The following is a 15,915-nucleotide window of genomic DNA, read 5'->3' on the forward strand; positions in this document are numbered from 1 at the left end:
TAGCTTCAAGTACCTCGGATGCACTATAAGCAGTGACATGAGCTGCAACCAAGAAGTGAAAATGAGAATCGCAATAGCAAAAGAAGCTTTCAATAGAAGAAAAAATGTTTTTTGTGGACCCATGGACATAGGTCTAAGGAAGAGATTAGTGAAATGTTTCGTGTGGAGTGTAGCACTATATGGTGCAGAAACCTGGACGTTGAGAAGAAATGAAGAGAAACGACTCGAAGCTTTTGAAATGTGGACATGGCGAAAAATGGAGCGTGTAAAATGGACGGACAAGGTAAGAAACGAAGCCGTACTGAAAAGAGTTGGTGAAAAAAGATCTATACTGGAGACCATCAAGAAGAGGAAAAGAAACTGGTTAGGACACTGTCTAAGAAGAAACTGCCTGCTAAGAGATGCCTTGGAGGGAATGGTTGAAGGAAGAAAAGTCCGTGGAAGAAAGAGATATCAGCTTATGGATGATATTAAATTAACTGGGTCGTATGCTATTACGAAGCGTAAGGCAGAGAACAGGGAAAGCTGGAGATTGCAGTGAAAAACCTGCCAATTAGGCAGAAAACAATGAATGAATGAATTCACTTCAGTTTCAAATTCACTGCATCTTTCACTTCACGATCCATGTTTGAAGGGCCAATACTACAGAAAAATTATGGTTACACGTGAACTACTGGGTTTCGAGTGTATACCGATCGTTTTGCCTGTTCGAGCGAAATTCGCTGGTGATCAAAGCTGTCAGTTCCTAACGCTATTTAGTGTCATCCGTTCAAACTATTTGCCAGTTGAGCAAAAAACCCACGTTCCATCACTCTAGTGTGCACATACATATACATACTTTATGCTGTTTCAACATGTCAAAAAAATCTGCATATTACATTTCCAGTGTTACATCTTATTGTATGCTTGTAGCATATTATGTGCCCCTCCCAGGAAAAAATCTAGATCCGCCTATGATTCAAACCATACATGTACAATGCATTTTAATGAGATATGGGAAGAGCACAGGCATAATCATCTTTACATGTTCTGTAATCTTTATTTGCAGTTTAATTCCAGGTAGCACCCACGTATGCAACACACATGATTTATATTTTTACAAAGTATATGTTAATGCACATCACATTAACATTCCTTCAGTAAACAATTGCACACACTGACAAAAATATACATATAAACATACCAAGTTAATTTCACAAAATGTAACTGTAACAAAAATATTTCATTTAATGTATTGTATATTACTGTTCATCTCATCAAAAAGACAATTTCATATAAAAAATTCCAAGTGAAAGTTTTGACATCAATTCACAAACTTGCATAGCTCATTATAATGAACTCTTTCCTTCAAATATATTAGAAGCACCTGATCAAATTCATACCTAACACGTCCGTTGCAACAATTAAAATTTAATTTTGAAATATTAAGAGTTACTGTTAGTAACAAAGAAAGAAAGTTTTTTGAGGAAGCCAGTCATACAGCAGTTTGCTATTTTCTCAAATGTCCAATTTTTGATTCAATCTTTGCTTTTAATCAGGTAAAAGAAAATACAGAAGTGTACATGCTATACAACTTATGACATTTGACAATCCATAATTGTGTGTGGTCGGACTAATATACAGTTTCTGTACATTTAATTTTTCAAGACGCAGCGAAAAAGATAAAATAGACAGGCATATGCTGGGACAGAGATAAAGCCCCCTGCCCCCTCTTCCATATTAACCAGCTGGAAATGTTTGTGTGTAATTGAAGGAAGTTTTCCTACCAACTGACTCTACAGGGTGTACCCCATTACAGGAATAGCATAACAGATCCTTAAAGTGGTGAAAATATGTCTTCACACTGAAAAGACTGAGAGGAATATAAAGATCAAGTTTCTTTATGTCTGTCCCAAAATTTATAAATCACATTTTGAAAATTGAATTAGCATATGCTTTGTTATATTAGTTTTAAAAAGAGAGATTATAAGCAATAATGCTTAGCATGCTATATGCCCTTCTGCATTAAGAATGATTGTTGGTGATTTGTAAAAATACTTTGAAGTTGAGAACTAAATGCATATTTTTTCCTGTGTACAGCTGAGAAGATCGCTTGCAGAAGAAAAGTGATGTAGCGGTAGAGGACTTCACTGTTTGGGAGGGGAGTGTGCTGTGTGAAATACACACACTGGGTTCACTGGTGTTTGCATTCTTCCAATTTATTTCAGCGCAGGGCCAGGTCTCCCCGATGGCATAGTAGTAATGTTGTTGCCTTCTAATCAAGGTTTGATACCTGGTAAAACACAGTGGTTCAGATCCCAATTTAAACTATAGGTCCAGTCCCGATTAGCTTTTCTGTGCATAAAGTGGACTAAAAACGAAAACTCAATACAGGCCCAAAACATATGGATGTTTCATGCGAAAGTTTGGTGTTTCCGCATTGCATATGAAACAGGAATGGGACAGATTAATCCGTACTCTATCACTATCGGCCGATATAGGTGTATTAGTTTATCGGTAAAATTACCGATCCAATATATCTATAAATATCTTATAATTTAGTGCAAAATTCTGCCATTTTGATATAATTTTTTATGGATGATCTCCATGCCCTACTTTTTAAAAAACTAAATGTCTAAATATGTAACTTCTTTTGCACTGCAGTCACCTCAAAACATGCCTTTATTAAGGTCGTCAATGATTCCTTCAGGATCTGCAAGGACCGTTTAGAATTTGATATCGGATTGGTACAATATCGGCTATTGGTAAATTTTATATCAAACTGTATCGGTATCGGCCCATCCCTAATATAAAATATTAAAACCACGTTTACAGCATCCTCATGAATATGGACATAATCTTCTGTACACTGCACGAAGCAGGTTCTGTGGAAGAAAACCAAAATCACCTGAATGTAATTCCACTTGCTTTTAATGACCAATGATCTGGCAGACAACATTTCATGCTACCCCTAAAATATGAAAATGAATCTGACCTTGCTTTCTCTTGGTACACCATCCCTTCCACCAGGGATCAACTTGCAACATGACAGCTGTAGTTTTACAGTATCTACCATGAATGGTGGCTAATGTCCTAAGAACTGACTCAACATGTACACATACAGCCAGAAATGCATCGTTATTGAGTTAAGTGATGGAAAAATACTGGTAATTGTTCAGAACAGTGCCAGAATGCTAGTAAATTACAAAGAAATAGGTACAACATAGAATCTAAAATTTGATAATGTTTTTATATGGCACAAAAATGTCTCTTGACAGATCCTCAATTATATATATTTTTTTAGGGTAGTGGCCAAAACAATGTGGAAAATGTAAAATTGCTGCATCACTGTATTCTTTCATTTCTGGATGGCCCTAACAAGCTTTACTTAGCAGTACTCCCCCAAAGAATGTAATAATATGATGATGCAGTTTCTGAAATAACATTTTGATTACCACCATGTTAAAACAGTAACCAACCATTATTTAGGGCAGTCTATATAATAAACAACTGTCATTTAAATTGCTGCCTTCATCTTCTACAAAAACTGATACGTATTAATACCAACAGAATAGAAGATTGAAAGCATTTTAATATAATGTAAGCAAGGTCTATTCTATTTACATTTGAAATTTACATGTCTATTATAAGCTGACTGAAAAAGTATGCTTTTCAGTAGTAATAGTATAAATAAGAAAAAGGAGAAAGTACCACCTGGTGCTGGTCATAGATATAGGAAAATTCAGTATAGTTTATAATTTATATTGTTAACAACTGTATGAAATTTAGCCATTCACATCAAATAGTATGTGATGCCTACCACTATATTTTAATACAGTACTTACTTTACATTAGATTACAATGACTTGTATGAAACGAATAGTACATTTTTATAAATACAAATATATATGTAGATATATACTTGTTTACAGCATGCAAATTTTAACTTCTTTTCATCCTTTACATATACAATGTGCAACTTGTAAACAAGGGGGGGGGGGGGGTTGAAGGGGAATTCCTCTGGTTGCTAATTTTTGGCTATTGGGGAGAAACTACATAAATGATTTATATAGAATCCAGGTGCTTCAAGAGTAGCTACTGGATCCATTTTCAAATTCTACACTGCTTGTACATGATATAAATGAAACCTATTTGTTACTTGCATATTTATAAAGCTTTTCCCTGCAAGAATTCAGGACCGTCTATGACAAGAGAGTTATTATTTGTTTGCATATTATTTTCATCATATAAATATAAAGCTGCCTATAAAAAATGATAGGAAACAAAAGTATGGTGATTTGTCAAATTAATCTATAAATTCAAGAAGAATATTCTCTCTAGAAATAATTTTTGTCAGGATAGGTTTCAACCTATTTCCTACATAAACAATCACTATGAACATGTATCCATACTCATATCCTTTTTGATACATCATTAAATGGTCGTGTGAGAACCAGAGGAGGGATAACTCCAATTTATCAAATTTACTGAAGAGGAAATAATACAGGGTCTCCTAGAATGAATGGTGGGGTTTCGTGACGTGTCTGTGAAGTATCGGCACAACTGCTGAATTTGGAGCTCTGAAAATCCACATGTGACACCAAACACATTTGAGATTCTCCTAAGGTCAATGTCTGGTGTGGCCTAATGCACAACAAGATTTTTGGGCCACTGCATACAAGGACATGCTACAGAACTTTGTGTTTCCTCAAATCGAGAAAATGGAAATTGAAGACGCCAAGTTGCAGATCCTCTTTCAACAAGATGGAGCACCACCCCAGTACCTTTGCTAATCATGTGCGAGAAAAGTTGAATCGTCGATTTCCAGAATGGTGGATTGGCAGAAGTGGACCCATCCTATGGCCCATAAAAGTCCTGCTCTTACTCCATTAGACATCTTCCCCTGGGGTTAAGTCAAAAATGACGTTTACAGAGAAAGAATTGATAATCTTGACCACCTAAAGGAATGAATTAGACAAGCAATTGCAAGCGTTACTCTAGATGTTCTTACCAGTGTGTGGATCAAAACTGAATATCACTATGACGTGTGTTGTGCTGTTAATGGTACACATATTGAAACTTACTAATGTTGTTTGTAATAGATTTGAGCGACTGAATAAATTAAAAGCACTTTCAATCCATTACACACAATACTATACTTCACAGAGACCTCAGGAAACCCCATTCATTCATTCTTGGAGACCCTGTACATTCTTAGGAATATGTCTTAAAAAGAGTCAGTAAATTGGAGATATGTGACTCCATCTCACTGCTATCTACATGACACCTACATTAGATAAAACTGGAAACCACATTCTTTTTTGGAGTTATGTTCCTCTGGTTTTCATATAATGAAATATAATCACTGAAAAAAATTAAAATTCTTTTTTTTTGTACTGAATCCAATCGGCATTTTCAACTTAGTGACACTTTAATTACATGTTTTTTTCTGAAGCATTTCTCCAGTAATTTGAATACCATCGATTTAATATTTTACATTAACATATGCTATATACAGATTATGCTACTACTATCTATCACATGTACTTATTCAAAATAATAAGAGAGCATGTTGCCAGCCAATAGTGGCAAACATATATACATATGTACACATGAAAATCAATATCTAAAAATATCATACACGTGAAGAGGAAATACTGAATAAGGTATGTACTGTGTTTTGTATGTTTTGATTGCATAATTTGTACATACTTTATATTGCACACTGTGTCCTTAGTGAGTTATAAGAAAGAAACTTAATTGTTAAGCTGTTACAAAGTTTTCCAGAAGTATATCTGGGTTTAGAGTGAACTTCAAAAAAACTGTCACAATCATATAATGAATCCAGAAATGTGTGTATTAAATGTATTGTTTCATATATATACTGTTTGTTACATCAGTCACCATGCCTAACATTTTCAGGCTTCATTTTTGCACAATTTTCTTCTATTTTTATGAACAGAAACTACAATGCACACTAATTTTCTTCCGAATGATCTAGGAGGAACTCAAAATATTATTTTTTCTGTATTTTGAATCAGGGTTCCAACTGAAGAGGCATGGTATACTCCAGCTAGCAGAATTTTCGCAAAGCATCCTCCTCCAGCTAACCCCAAGGCTCAACCAAACATCCTCCCCAGCTAACATTTTTCATTTCAAGCACCGTTTAGAATACTGTATGCAATTCTAAATGAACTTAATGAATTTTAGGAGAAAATTGGATCTCCACCAGTGATGAAAGCAAGCCAACCTTTAGCCTCCCCACAATCCCTCAACTTAGATCCCTGGGTAACTCAAAATGTCCATTCCAGATATACTACAACTTCCCATTGAACACCATTGCACATGTGAACACTAATGCCATCTCTCTGCAAGTGAGGGAACTTATTTCACTGAACTAGCTACAAAAAAATATGGCACACACAGGATATTGCAGGTTGGTCTAAGTAGTTGGGGAAGCCAGATGATGGCTTGGTTATGGCACGGAATTCTAGTTGAGTCAGAATTTTCATGATTAAAAATTACCTTATGTAAAAGCATCTTCATAATTTAATGCTGCATCTTTAATCACAATAGAGCCATAATGAAATGTGCTTGTATTAGGCGACCTCTGTGGTGCAGTGGTTAGCACAGTAGTCCCAGGTTCGAATCCCAGCCTGGGGGTGGGCATTCTTTGTGAGTGTCCATCAATTTCATCATGTCATCACTCATCCTCATCTTCGCTATTAGCCAAAAGTGACAGAAAAGCAAAGTAAAATAAAAATGAATTAATCAAGGCCAATGATAGGTAACGGTACATGTACTAAAGCTATCAAACTTGTAAACTGAAGTAAAATTTAACAGTGGTTAATTTTTTTATATATACAAGAAATAATTAATGTGTGTTGGTAATATGACACTTTTAGAAATTTGAGAAGCTAAATAAAAATGATTAATTTTACACTATTCCAGACACACGATAATAGAATAATAGGAGCCAAAGTGCAACAATACACACTAGCCTCGGGGAAATACTGTATTAAAGCTGTCAACTTCACTTTCTTCCCTGAAAACAAGAGACATGGCACGGCAACCCAGAAATAAACACGAATCTACAGAGGAACATTATGTCTCTCCTGTAGATCGTTTTAACTTTAACTATTAAAATACCATAGCATCAGTACCTATGTTTATACAGATACTCGTACAATGTAATTTTGGTTAAGCCCTGGTAAGATATTGATTTAAAAAAAAATCATGCCATGTGATATCATAAGTAGGTGATGTTAAATATCTGGAACACAACACATACACACACACCTGCACAACTAGCAACATGTCCTGTTATATCTTGTTACAATCTAAACATAACCAAATATTTCATTCTTTAGTTATAAATCCTTTCCAACCAGCTGCATAATGGATGCAAAGTTCTTACAGTAATGTACGGTACCATATATTCATGAACAAAAGGCACTACGTATGTGAAAGTTATAAAAGTTTAGCAAGTGATCAACACAATAATAGATAAAAATTTTCAGTTTTGCTATTTCTCTTTGTTCAACGTGTTCTTCAGCCTTCAACAAACGTCTGGTCTCACAAAAAAAAAAAAAAACATTCTTATGAATATTCACAATCAATGCAAATAAAAACTCAACTCTAGCAGATACAAATCACTCTCCTTTTGTCTATAATTTTAAAAACCACTGTGTTCCAAACATGTCACAGAGGATGTTAACAAACTTCAATCCATAATTAACATTGAGTTCAAAGATATGTTACAGTGTTTTTTTTTATTTTTTATGCTTACTAACACTACACTACACACACACATACAAATACACCATACTCGTTAATGCTTGAAATACTCTTTCCTACACAGGAAACCAATGCATAGTTCACACATCATTGTCATGTGTTATTTCATTGCATAAAATTTGACTAGGGTTTAAGAAAATGAGGTAAGTAGATGTCAACTGTATATCGTGTGAATATAACCTTAATATCAGATTCACTCTTTAAAACTGCAAGTTATAACTACACAATAAACATTCAACAGCAAGCTAACATTAACAAAAAAGGCAATAATGTATTGCATATAAATTCAACTCTCAATAAAAAATACGTACAAAATTACAAAGAAAAATCGTGGAATGAGTAATAAATAAATATCTGAGCATCTTGTGATGTTACATACATACAATATAACTTCTATTTACCTTGGCTACAAATTTCATATATACTTTACTAAAAATGACTTTTTACAAAATACATAGTTCATACACTTGTTTCTTTTTTTGATGCTTTGCCGTGCTTTTCTTTGGACGATGTCTCACGGTCTATACTGAACCTACCTATTTCACAATTATCTTCGTTACCGTTCGGCAAAGAATCCACGTCTGCAGCAAAATCATCCTTTGATTTCTGCTGAAAGTGGTCACCATTGTGCTTACTTGAGTAATGCAACCTGTCCTTGTGCTCACGTCTGTGGTGTTTCCGATTTTGGGGAGAACGAAAAGAGTGCTTATTTCGAAGACTTGCCGACTTATGCTTATCTTCCGTCTTTTTGCACGGAGGAGGGTCATAGAGTATGTCCGACTTCTCTGTTTCAGAATCTAACACTGGAACATTAAGCCATGGAACTTTCTTCTTGTCTCCGCCATCCAACTGAAGTGGCCGTGGCATGGGCAGAGGAACTTCAACTTCGCTTGGTTCTGAAATCTCACAGTCTAGAGTACGGCAACATATTTCCGGAACATTCTCACGCATTCTTTTGGTTATGGGTTCTATTACTGCACACTGGTAATCCCATTCACTGTAGTCACAATTTTCTGAGGTCACACAACTAACTGTGTCGGGAAATGTATCTCGATGTTCACTAATATCACTGGGTATCTGAGTGCCTATTTCGCATACAATACTGCTGTGGTCGTTTTTATCAGAACATGTGTTGCTGTCAATATTTTCAGATATTACACTAGGAACGGAACCTCTACGAACAGGTAGTTCTACATTTGTCTTGTGACGGTACGGTAAAGTACAGTATTTTCGCTCTGCGCCAATCACCATTCTGCCTCCTGTTCCGCTTCCCTTCGAAAACCTTAATTCTTCCAAACCGTGATGTTTCGAACGTGACTTCTTGGCCTCCTGCATATTTTGGCTTCCAACATGATTCTGAGCAGCATTAGTCAAACCTTCCACGTCAGGCGGAGAGAAAATGTTCATCTGAACATTAGATGGTAAGGAAACATTATCGCTGTCAACATGAGCATTTCGGCACGGCAAGCTGTTTTGCTTTAGCTGTCTCTGCTTGCGGAAAAACTTTCGTGCGACGCCGCTCTGGTGAGGGTTGTAGAATATATCGGCACCACTTACGGAACCTTCGGTAATACTGTTTGACTGCATGAACACTAGGTTAATATTTGAAATTTTGCCTCCGGAATCTGTTTTCGATGTAGGACCACTCTTCTGCGTTGTGCTGTTAGACTTATTGGTGTGGGCTGAGTTTATGCTGTTGGAACTGGCCATAATCTGTATGTTAGGATGTGCCAAATTCATTACAGGAAGTGGATGAGTATCCGAAATACTACGACTCCGACAGCAACGACCTCTTTTCTCGCACTTAAACTTACTCCATGCAACACGCACATCGTTCCTTGAAATACAGAAGAAGAGAAGCACAAAAATACCAAGTGCTATGGAAAATAGGCAGTAGAGAACACCGAAAATTGCTTCTTCATATGGCACATAATCTCGCAAAGGGCATGAGGTTGCCATGGCTGCGGAGATCCAAGTAAGAAGAAATAAAACTAGAGTAACGATATGGGCTTTTAACTGTGATGCAGGTGGATGTTCTTGGTCTTCTTCATCACTGGAGAGTGACTGAACACTTCTAATGCTCGCTCGCTCGGCATTGGACGGGTTCGTCTCCAGAAGCTCCAAATCGACATTCTCCGTAACTTGCGTACCTTCCGAAAACTGTCCGTTTTCCTCGATATTGTGCAATACACATTTTATAAGGAGAAAGAATATCAGCAGGAAAGACAGCACCATACCGATAGGTATGTACACTGCACTTATGCTCGGTCCAAAAGTAAGGAAGCAGTACGAGTACCCTCCGTACTCGGTCATGTTAACAGCCCCAGATATTCCACATACTATGAGAGCAATTCCCCAACCAACTAAATAAAACCCAAGCATTGGCTGCTGAGGTATAGGTTGATCTGGTAAAGGCTCGTCATCTGGGGTAGCTTCCAGAACATCTGGTTTTGTCAACTTCTTATACAAGTTACTGAAATGGATACCAAATGAACAACTTTACACAGTGTAAGATGACTACATGAAAAAACTTAAGTCTAAGTACAACAAGCAGTAACTGTTCTCATAGTAGACAAATATATTGTATTGTATATGAGAAAAACTAGGGACCAATATGAAATTTTTGTCGATAGTGATAGTAAGGATATATAATTTACGAATACTAATAACCAATATTCTATCCATCCAATGTACAAAAGCAAATGTTTCGTGATGAACAAAAAAATGGTTCCATTATTTCCTTAATTAATGAATGTAACTACACTTCTGCTGCCGTACTGACCAGTGTGCAATCACAGCGCAGAACGGTTATTTTGACAAAATCCTGTTTTCCTACTGGCTGCTCTGGGGAGGGGGACTTTTAACGTTGTTGGTTCTTGCAGAACCACTAGGCCTAATTGTTTGTTTGACTGCGAGCTCCTTCGTAGGGAAACGCAGCAACAGAGGGTCACTGCCGTAAAGGAGGTTACCGTGCCGGATATAAGGACGGCATGCCTGTAGTAAACTAGCAACAGGTTTTCCTTTTAGAAAAAAAAATAAGTTTAGAAATTTACATTACAGTAAAACCTAATTAATCCAGACTAATGGGGGGATAAGTTGAGCAGTTTAACGAAAGTCCAGATTAACTGAAATAATCTAAAAGAACAGTAGAAAGTGCATTAAAACTCCATTTATAGCAACAAAACAAGTTTATTATGATGTATTCAAAGGGCATAGGCCTAAATACCTTATACAGTAATATAATATTACTGTAATATTTGTAATATTTCATCAGTGGTTGACTGCCTTTTCTTTGGGAAGTTCTCTTGTTGACTTCTAGCCATATTTAAAACCTTGCATTCTGTTGTTTTTTTTTTTGTTGTTTTTTTTTTGTCCAGATTAAGCGAAGTCTGGCTTAGCAGGGTATGGATTAAAGAGGATGACAATATCACATGATATCAGATTAGTAAAATTGATATCAGATACAATATTTCTTAGCGCACACAGATTAATTAATGTAGAGATGTAGTGAAAAAGTGCAGACTGACCATGACTCAGACCCAGGTGTCTGGCATACTGTGTCATACCTCTACAATCTGTGTTGGCTTGGTAGCTCAGTTGGTAGAGAGACACCACCTTGAACTGACACCCATACCTAAAGGCACATATTTTTGTTAATAAAAAAGCAAAATTTCGGTACAAAAACAGTCAATTTCGGGTTAACAAGCGGTAAATAAAATTAAAATTTGCTGTTATAGCTGTGAAAAAGTGCCATATAAAATGACATTTTGGTTTTAAAAAATGTGAATATAATCCCAAATTTAATTTAAAAACTGCACTATTACACAAAATACACATATCCCTTCTAATAGCACATTAAATCATTACCAGAATATAAAGTTTATTCCTGTATAAAGGGGTCCATTTTTGCTTCTCAAATATTACAGCAGAATTAATCAATTTTCCGTGAATTGCATGACTCACAGGATAATTCAGACTTCAGAAAGTGTCACGTCTGTATATAAATGATAAATTTCGTGTTTAAAAATCTATTTCGCATCATTTCGTGACAAAACAGGGCAGGAAAATGCACCTCACACCTTTCAAAAACATAAAAAATTAACATTAGAATGTGTTATTTCAAGTTTCGTGTTTTCGTCAAAAACTAAATATGCATGCCTCTACCCATACCGATATTGATACTTATTCCAATTCCCACAGATACCAATAATGATGCTTGAAAACTGTATTAATTAAAAGTTGTCTTAATATTGATTAATATTATTTTATAAGCATTCCACTCCAATGATATGCCTTAAATTCCTTCCATTTACCAAGAGTTTTGCTTTAAAATATTCAAAAATACATCAGAATACGAAATTGGTACAAAATAAAAAGGATCTTTGAATTTTGCATAATTCCCATTGCCACATGGCACTTTGGAGACAAAAACTTATTTTACCAGGCAATGAAACCAAGCATGCAATTTAGAAAGACAATTACAGAAAATTTCAAAAATTAACCTTAATGCTGTAAAAAATACCCACCTAGTAGTTATAGCCATCCAAAGAAGAGAGCACAGACTCAGATAATGCAACATCAATCCAACTCCTTGGCAAATTTTTGGATTTTCTGTTTGGTATATGCCTAAGCTAAGTGTTCATAAAAGAGAGGAAACAAAGGAAACACTACAGTTAACTACAGTAGTTTTATGGTTGCAAAATATGTTATCTTTGAAATATGCATATTCTTCAAATAAAAGATTTACCTACAACAAATACAGTAGAGCATCGATTGTACGTTTTTCAGGGAACCAAGATGAAAAAACTTTAGAAATGTAAAATCTGGGAAAATTTTATTAAGTTTACTCTCTTGGGAAGATAAAAGATGAATGAGAATATAAAATTCAGAAGCATACACACTTCTTACAAATGTAAAAATAAAAAATCATATTTTACAGTCTTATAAATAATAATTTGCAGGCTGCAAGATGTAACAGTTTAAAATTACTACAGTGCTTCAATGTACAGGACTAGGGCATAATTCTTCAAACAATAAGAAACACAGTTGAATACGTATGTCAAGGTGAAGAGAAAATAATATGTATAACTGAGAAACATTTACAAATCAGATTTAGATACCATGTCATATCATTAAAATATTGTAATTGTATATATTTTGGAGAACAAGATATATGCAATACAGGTTATTTCTGTCAAAGTGGTAAATCAACGAATCTAAAAGTTTGATTCTTAAATACATTACACTTGCCACTTTATTAGTGAACACTTTGACACTGAAATACTACAGTAGACACTATAGTTTCATAGTTTTACTACCCAATTCTAAAAAATCATCTAAATTAACATTTCTTTTACTAATGAATGTGCAAAGTGTGGTATAAGCGATGTGTAATTCTGCAGCTATTTCAGTTTTAGTTTTATGTGGATTGCATCCACTTCCACTATAAATTTCAGTCTCTGGTCAAGCATTTAACTTTTCCTCTTTCTGTTCTCCATGACCGATCAGTAGCAAGTGCAAACTGTCACATCTGTGACATTATTGTAACTTGGTTACATACAAATCAACTGTATTTTATGAAAATTATTATAACACCGAATTACGTATAAATGCATTACGTACAAATAAGGTTTAATTAACAAGTTTTTAAATTATATTTTGCTGGGACCTACAGTAATTTACGTATAAAACAGAATTATGCAGAACTGAGTTAAAAACAGAATTATGCAGAACTGAGTTACGTATAAAGCAGTCTCAACTGTACTATAACTTACGGGAAAAAGGCACGAAATTGTGATTCCACCAGGAAATACCAAGGAACCTAGTTTGATAGCACCTTTCTTTCTAAAGTGAGCAAATAGTCAGGCCATGAAATACTGAAATCTTAATTTTGTATGGTAAGTATTTGAGGTTTTCTTCCATTTTGAATTATGCCAATTTCAACATAAAGTTTACCATTGCCAACCAATGACATTCTACCAATATGATATAAAATTGCAAAATGTTCCACGAAGAACATGAACAGTTTGTTAAGCTCCTTAATGATAGGTTTTGCTTCTAAAACAACTTGCATAATTTCAACATTTACTTTACAAAATTAAGGATTAATATGTTTTCATCCATCAAAATAACAATTCAGCACTATTTTGCACTAAATAACAGGCTATTTAGAAATATGATAGATCGGTAAAGATGAGAAAGTTCTCAAACTGGAAGGAAATTTCTTTACAGAAAATACTTTTAAAATTAGAATTATGGCAATATCTGTAATAAATTACTGCAGGCAGGCAATTTGGTTGGATCACCTACCTGAACATGAAGTAAAGAAGTGCAATGGCTGTCCACGTATTCACCAATGAGTGCTTTGCTTTCCTTGACATCTGAATAGATGCATGGCAGATAATGTAGGTTATAACAGTCACTAGCATGCAAAATACTCCAACAATGCTCCCAACATACACAGCAGGATGAGAGAAACGAAATTCAGCTCCACCAATTCTGCAAAAACAAAATCTTCAATTAGTAGGGTATTGATTGGTAATGAAAAGGTAAAATATTTATTTTCCCCTCTCAATTCAATACACTGTAACTTACAAATTCACATGATAATGTAAACGAGAAGTTTATGGAAGAGTAACTGCTATAAAATAATGTAGATGTGGTTTATAGTATATACGTAGTAAATAATTTAGGACACTGATTGATGGACTGAATTGAAAATTTTTGGGTGGATCAGCAGACTGTGTGTACCATCACATTTGTACCAAACCCTTTACTGTAACTAAAATCAACGTACATGTCTCAGAGGACAAAAATATCCTTACCTAGTTAAAAGCCGAGGCTGTAAAGGGGGCTCAGTACATGTAAGGACACAACACAGGACCCTATGGAGGATTATAATGGCAGCAGATCCAGATGCCAGAGCCCCTTACACATCAATAATTTAAGATGTTCTGTTCTTTTTGCAGGAAAAAAATACAACAGAGAAAAAATTATGCTTGCAACATCAAGTTTCAATTCTTCTTTGTAGCTGATCAGCGGTGATTCATTCATTTTAAGTTTTGGACTTTTAACCACTGTGTTAATTTTAAAATATCAATGTTTCGGAGGCCAAATCTGCTTCCGTCTTCAGGGTAGTGTGTGATCTACTAAATCATACTACCCTGAAGACGGAGGCAGATTCGGCCTCCGAAACGTTGGTATTTTAAAATTAACACAGTGGTTAAAAGTCCAAAACTAAAAATAAAATTTCAAGTAATTTAATCATCACACTCAACTTCTGCTACTATTATTATTATTAGAGATAGGATAACCTAATTTTACAAAGAATAGGAAGATGATCATTCTGGTGCAGCCCTATGATCCAAGACCTATCGCCTGACCAGAGTCTGCTACAGCTTTTCTTCCAGTAGCTCCCCCAATCGCTCTCATGAAGCTGGGTCAACACCAAAATTTTGAGCCTTCACCCAGGACCACTCATACCGAAGACAAGAGTGCTAATCATTTGCTGCTTTATATGAATTCGATACTTTTGTAAGCAATTTGCCAACAAGTGTGAAATTCTTGTATTCTATTATTTATTACTATCCTCAACGATTTTTAATTGCTACAACATTCAAAAATCAGTAATGGCAGTGCTTGATAGTGATACTAGTACTTTTCACTTGTATTTGCACTTTTGTTATTTTACATCTCATTTTTGCACTGTTGGCTAATCGCAACGATGTGGATCAGTAACAATTAGATGAAATTGATGAAAGGACAATCGCAAAGAACACCCATGGCCACGTCAGGATTCAAACCTGGGAATTTTGGAGGCAAAATTGAAAGTTATTCGCTAGAGCCAGATATTTATGGTACAAAAACTGGGCACATTTTGGGAACAAGAGTGGGTCATTTCATGTCAAATCAACAGATAAAAAAAATATTTTTGAACCTTTAGGATTCAGATTTTTTTGTTTATTCATTGTATCTATCAAGAGGACAAAAACTCAAATTTCAGAGATTTGGGCAGTTAGTTTTTGAGTTATTGACTTTCAAAATATAAAAAATCCCAAAATTTGACAACATTTTGAAATCTTTAAACAGATGTAGATCGAAAACTATTTGACCTAGGGATATCATATAGGTGAATTTGAA

General features: G+C 35.1%; 1 protein-coding gene across 2 annotated transcripts in view; it reads right to left on the reverse strand.

Moving 5' to 3' along the window:
• Positions 1 to 435: 435 nt before the first annotated feature.
• LOC145998608 (adhesion G protein-coupled receptor A2-like) overlaps positions 436 to 15,915 on the reverse strand; it is a 51,355-nt gene continuing 35,875 nt past the window's right edge. For both annotated transcript variants that reach the window (XM_083135071.1, XM_083135063.1), the window contains 3 exons: positions 14,086 to 14,274; positions 12,303 to 12,407; positions 436 to 10,249 (listed from right to left, as the gene is read on the reverse strand). In XM_083135071.1, coding sequence (XP_082991197.1) covers positions 8,236 to 10,249; positions 12,303 to 12,407; positions 14,086 to 14,274 — 2,308 coding nt within the window. In that variant the 3' untranslated portion in view covers positions 436 to 8,235. The remainder of the gene's footprint in view (positions 10,250 to 12,302; positions 12,408 to 14,085; positions 14,275 to 15,915) is intronic.

This window comes from Lepisma saccharinum, chromosome 1, assembly GCF_977018435.1.
Source record: "Lepisma saccharinum chromosome 1, izLepSacc3.1, whole genome shotgun sequence".
In the NCBI taxonomy this organism is placed as follows: domain Eukaryota; kingdom Metazoa; phylum Arthropoda; class Insecta; order Zygentoma; family Lepismatidae; genus Lepisma; species Lepisma saccharinum.